Below are 5,714 nucleotides of genomic sequence, written 5' to 3'. Positions count from 1 at the left end.
GTGATCAGCTACCTCAAAAGGAAAGTGCAACCTCCATTAAATCTAGAAAGCACCATCAATGAGAGACTCGACATTGCATTGGAGATCAGACATGTGTATCAAGAAGCAAATCAAGCTGCAAACTGGTTTGCCAAGAATGCTCCATTTAGGGGCCCATTTAATGCTGATTGTATTTTGTTTAGTCTTAGTGTAATTTGCTTTTCTAATTCTTGGGAAAGAGCTACCCCGTCTTGTGTAACTCTTCGTTTTTCTTATCTATTATATAAAAAAAGTATAGGGATTTTGTCACTAACCTCATAATAATACAAGGGGCTCTTTGTAATTTATCTTTTTTAGGGTAAATTACAAAGACCCCCTATATTATGGGGTCTGTGACAAAGACCCCTTGTACTTTGTTTTGTGACAAAAACCCCATTGTATTATGACTGTGACACAAAGACCCCCTTTCATTAGTTTTTCGTTGAAATCCACCATTATAATATTTTTTAATCCCCATACTATCCTTGTAATAACTATTTAAACAATTGAGAAAAAAACACTGTTCATCTTCACATTTCTCTCTCTCTTTCTCTCACTCCCTCTCTCTTCCTCTCTTTCTCTCCCCTAATCTCTCTTCTTCCCCTTCCTCTTTCTCTCTTCCCCTTTCTTCTTCCCCCTTTTCTCTGTTTTTCGTTACTCTCGGCCATAGCTGCCACAGGCCCACAAATGACAGCTTAGTTGTTACGTGTTCATCTTTCGAGGACGCGTGGCCTCTCATCAACCAAGAAAGTTTTGGGAGAAAATGGTCCCATTCATGATTTCATGGTTAATGATAAGGCCACGCCTCTTTAAGTTTTTCTTTTATTTACTTTTCAAATGTACTGACTTTGACATCCACAGTAAATAGGAATATAGGATCGATTCCTCTTTCCTATTCTTGGTGGAAGTCAACTTGTTACCATACCGTCACCCATGATGTATCGAGGGAGGATTCGAATTTTATATAGCTCAGAGGGTTTAGGGTTTAACCTCTTTCTCAACCAACAGTCAACACCATTACCAGCGGCAACACAACCCTAGCGACGACAACTACCACGATCACTAGAAACCCTAAAGAGATCAACATGGTTTCCTCTGGTACTGAAATCCTGGATAATTTATCCCTTGCAACTTCTAATGCTTCATCTGAAACCATTAACCTCAAAAATCAAGTCCCAAAACAGGTCTCAGAACCCTCTATCCACAACGAAACCCTGGAAGGTCAAAACCCATAAGTTTTGCATGTCCCTAGAAGCAAAGGAGAAGGCAAAGAGGAAGAAGAAGAAGGTGAAGATGATGAGGGAGAATGTGGCCACGCCGACTACTATGAACCAATACTTCAGGCGGAGAAGGCCATGGAGGAAGAGGCGGCCAAGGAATTGGAGCGAGAATCAGATCGAGAAACCGCACCGAAGGAGGATAAACAGGAAAGCTAGAGGGTTTTTTTTTTTTTTTTAATTCATGTTTTATTCCCAAATTTTGGATATTCATAATGACAACATCTTGAGCAAGCTAAAGTGAAGAAAATTTAGGGGGAGTTTCGGCGGTGTTAGATTATTAGATCTTTATTGAGGTAACTAAAACTATAGAGATCCCGAGCCTTTCAAGGTTTTGGCTAAGTGAAACAATGGAGCAGGCCTTGTAGTCTATTTTCAACAACCGAATTAGCCTCTGCAACGAGTTGCCACGGCTTTGGCTGAGAGTAATGGAAAACAGAGGAAAGCGGGAAGAATAAAGGATAGTATGGAGATTACAAAATAATTATTACAAGGATAGTATGGAGATTACAAAATATTGTAACGGCGGATTTTAACGGAAAGCTAACTGAAGGGGGTTTTTGTCTCACGGTTGTAATTTACCCTATTTTTTTACAGGCAATCAACTATTTCTATCTTTTAGGCGAATTAATCGAAATTCGAAGTGCGAACTCAAAAATGCTGCAGGGAATCAGCAGATTGGTGATTTGGAGTTCGATTTATTATAGAGACGATATGGGTTTCTCGATTTCAAGTTTTCTCTCAGCCCCATATGAGTTGGGTTGCAGGCGCTGTTGAAATTCCTGCCGGAATTAGGAAGCTCAGAAAAAAAGGAAGGACCGAAGGAGAGGCCCTGGCCATTGATATCGGTGGAGTGAATGCTGGAAGTAATTATTAGACTGCTATTGATTTGTGTCTTCTTGTTGAACTCAACGTACTGTTTATCGTTGTCGATGAGAGGCTATGGCAAAGCAAACCCAAACCATATTTCTTGAAGAATGGCTGAAGAGCAATAGCAGTAGTGGCAGCAGTAGGCCGTCTCCTCCTTCATCTGCTCGAGCCATCATTCAAGCATGGGCTGAACTCAGAGACGCCCTTCAACACCAAACCTTCCAATCTAACCACATCTTATCACTCCAAACCCTCCTTAACTCCCAAACCTCTCTGCACGTCGCCGACCCGCAGGCAAAGCTTCTGCTCTCCATTCTCTCCTCTCCCCATATATCTCTCCCTCAGGAATCCCATCCCCTCTTTCTCAGGCTCCTCTACATCTGGGCCAGGAAGTCCTCCAAACCCTCTCCGTCTCTCGTTGAGTCAACTGTTTCTTTTCTCTCCCGTTTTCTCTCTGCCCAGTTCGATAGTGAGAAGAGTTATTCGGTCGTCTGCGAAGCTATTCTGCTTCTGGGTGCCTTGTCTTTGGTGCCTGTATTGTCTAGAAGCTCTAAAGGAGTCTGCTTGGAGCTTTTATGTAAGCTGTTGGAAGATGAATACCGAGTTATCAGGTCGAGAGAGGAACTTGTCCCTGAGGTTCTTGCTGGAATTGGGTACACTCTATCTTCTACTGATTCTGCTCATTTTGGTAAAATCTTGGATTCTCTGTTTGGCATTTGGAATAAGAATGGTGGTCCTTGTAGTCATCTTTCCCACGGTCTTATCATTCTGCATTTGATGGAATGGGTGGTTTCTGGTTCCATTAGTTCACGGAATTGGAGGAAAATTGAATTTCTTTGCCGAGAGATTTTTGGGATCTCTCACCCAAATTATGCTCCGTTTGCAGTGGTCATGGCTGCAGCTGGAGTATTGAGGGCTTTCAACAGGGCCGTTTCTAGTGGTAATAGGCTGGAGATCAGTGCGCAACACAGGGTTTCTGCTGAAGAATGCATTGAAGTTTTAGCTAGAAATTTGGTCTCTAAAACAGGGGATCTCCTAGACACGACTGTTGATCCTAACAACCGTCTCCTCATACAATGTATCTCCTTGGGATTGTCTCGAAGTGGTTCAGTTTCTTTCCGTGCCCCTCTTCTTTTGTGTCTTGCATCTGCGCTGCTGATTGAGGTATTCCCTTTACGATATTTCTATGCAAAGATCGCTGAATATCCACCTGGTTATCCTGCTGGACTAAGGTTTAGTGAGATTAAAGAACATCTGAATGGCGTTCTTTTTAAGGAAGCAGGTGCAATAACTGGTGTCTTTTGCAACCAATATTCATCTGCAGATGAAGAGACCAAGAGGGTTGTGGAGAATCTTATATGGAGCTACTGCCATGATATGTACTCAGGGCACCGACAGGTTAAGTTGGTGCTTCGAAGTAAAGGAAAGGAGTTGATTGATGATCTAGAGAAAATTGCTGAGGCCGCTTTCCTTATGGTTGTGGTCTTTGCGTCAGTAGTTACAAAACACCATTTAAAATCAAAACTTCCCCTGGAAGCACAAATAGAGGCTTCAGTCAAGATACTGGTTTCATTCTCTTGTGTGGAGTACTTCAGGCGTATACGGTTAGCAGAATATACTGATACAATCCGAGCAGTTGTCAAAACTGTTCAGGAGTATGATTCTGCTTGTGTCTCTTTTGTTGGCTCAATGCCGTCTTATGTTGATTTGACAAATCAAAAAGGTATCCAATTCAACCATGCTTTAAATCTTTACTAATTCTAGCATTTCTTTGTAGGAGGATAATAAAATGAGTTCTCTCCATTCATTTCATCTTAGTAAGAGTAGTAACTATCCAAGTGCTGAACCTTGTCATATTGTAGGCTCTTCTTTCTTGGGGAAAATGGAATATATTTGGTTGAAGGATGATGTGCAGACTGCTCGCATCTTATTTTATCTGCGGGTTATCCCTACGTGCATGGAACGTGTTCCTGTTCTATTGTTCAGGAAATTGGTAGCTCCAGCCATGTTCTTGTATCCTTCACTGATACCATTATAAGATTCCAAAGTAAGGAGAATCTGTTCTAAATCTTGGCTTAGTATTTTAGTTCCTTAACATGAACAAAATCAGATATATGGGACATCATAATGGAAAAGTAGCTCGGGCTTCACATTCAGTTTTTGTGGCTTTTGTATCCTCTCGGAAGGATTCTAATCAGGATGATAGAACGTCAACAAAGGAGCAGCTTGTTTTCTATTACATTCAGAGATCTCTAGAGGTACATAAAATTAGTAGTAATCCTCTTGATATTCAGAGGCCAGTTGCTGAGTCTTTTCCTTCAATGAGTGTAGGCATATCCTGCGATCACCCCTTTCGAAGGAATGGCTGCTGGTGTCGCTGCCTTAGTTCGGCATCTTCCTGGTGGAAGTCCATCGATATTTTACTGTATCCATAGTCTTGTTGAGAAAGCTTATAGTCTCTGTAGAGAAGCCTTGGTTGAGGATGCTAACATATGGAAGAATTGGCAAGGAGATTCGGAGTCCTGTAAGAAGGTTCTTGAGTTGCTTCTGCGCCTCATTTCTCTAGTGGATATACAGGTATCTAATACTTTTACTTACCAATTTATGTATGATTTCTGATGATGAACTTTAACGATTATAAATTGTCATCATCTCCATCATCATCACTATCATTGTAAACCATGTGCCCCCATTTATATATGCCTATTTTTCTTCCATGCCTTAAATTTTTTCCTTGTTAGAATAATCAATTAACTGTCTGGAGCACTGATCTAATTTCTTAACCATATGCCAAAAAAATTGTTAAGATAGCAGGGATGCCTGTTGTCAACGTTAAGCTAGATTTTCAAATACCAATAAATAATTGGAAGATTACTTAAAAGTAGAAGATATAGTGGAGCTGCATATCGTTTGTTTTTTTTATATGTTGCTAACAACATATTCTTCTAATTTGGCTCAGGTGCTACCGAACCTAATGAAGCTGTTATCACAGTTTATTGTCCAACTGCCAAAAGATGGACAAGACATGGTACTTGGTGAGATATATTCACAGGTTGCAGAGTCCGATGATGTTACTCGGAAACCAACTTTAGTTTCATGGCTACAGTCTCTTTCTTACCTATGTTCTGAAGCTAGTAATAGTACTGCAACCACTAGAGGGATAGAAAGTGAAGTAAACTACACTGACAGGAACACAGACACCTTAAGCTTGAATAGGATCAGTTCACGATTGTGAAACATTTGGGTTCATTTTGCCGATAAGACATTGTACCATAAGATGACACATTGAAGAAAGATCAGTTGAATGGAAATGCTTGTAAGATTTGTGATTTTATGTGTTAATTTAGTTATACAATTGATGAATCTTATTACCTTATATAAAAGGGAAAATTTGCCTATTTCTATAAAGGCAGATTTTCTTTGATAAAAAAGACGGTATTTTTCCCCTTAATTAGTAATAAAAAATAATAGGAATAAGGATAGGAGGTTTTTACTCTTTTTTCCTACCCTTGCTCCACCAATTGCTTCTAATTTTGTTTCCATATTTAT

At 40.2% G+C, this 5,714-nt stretch overlaps 1 protein-coding gene across 1 annotated transcript; it reads left to right on the top strand.

The window, feature by feature from the left end:
• Positions 1-650: 650 nt before the first annotated feature.
• LOC104602202 (obscurin-like protein) lies at positions 651-5,507 on the top strand. The gene is made up of 5 exons (XM_010265813.2): positions 651-3,888; positions 4,028-4,178; positions 4,276-4,423; positions 4,497-4,742; positions 5,125-5,507. Exons 1-5 carry the CDS (start codon positions 2,238-2,240, stop codon positions 5,398-5,400), a joined length of 2,472 nt encoding a protein of 823 aa, XP_010264115.1. The 5' UTR covers positions 651-2,237; the 3' UTR covers positions 5,401-5,507.
• Positions 5,508-5,714: the final 207 nt, after the last annotated feature.

This window comes from Nelumbo nucifera, chromosome 3, assembly GCF_055504915.1.
Source record: "Nelumbo nucifera cultivar China Antique chromosome 3, China Antique-T2T, whole genome shotgun sequence".
Taxonomy (NCBI): Eukaryota; Viridiplantae; Streptophyta; class Magnoliopsida; order Proteales; family Nelumbonaceae; genus Nelumbo; species Nelumbo nucifera.
The sequence above is the reverse complement of the archived record's forward strand: the minus strand, read 5'-3'. Positions and strand labels throughout refer to the sequence as shown.

What these genes read in the sequence shown, in the direction of transcription:
- LOC104602202 (XM_010265813.2), top strand. Translation starts at nt 2,238, where the DNA reads ATGGCAAAGCAAACCCAAACCATATTTCTTGAAGAATGGCTGAAGAGC. An exon ending in ACATTCAGAGATCTCTAGAG is followed by an intron (nt 4,424 to 4,496) that starts GTACATAAAATT and finishes CAATGAGTGTAG; the next exon opens with GCATATCCTGCGATCACCCC. An exon ending in TTTCTCTAGTGGATATACAG is followed by an intron (nt 4,743 to 5,124) that starts GTATCTAATACT and finishes AATTTGGCTCAG; the next exon opens with GTGCTACCGAACCTAATGAA.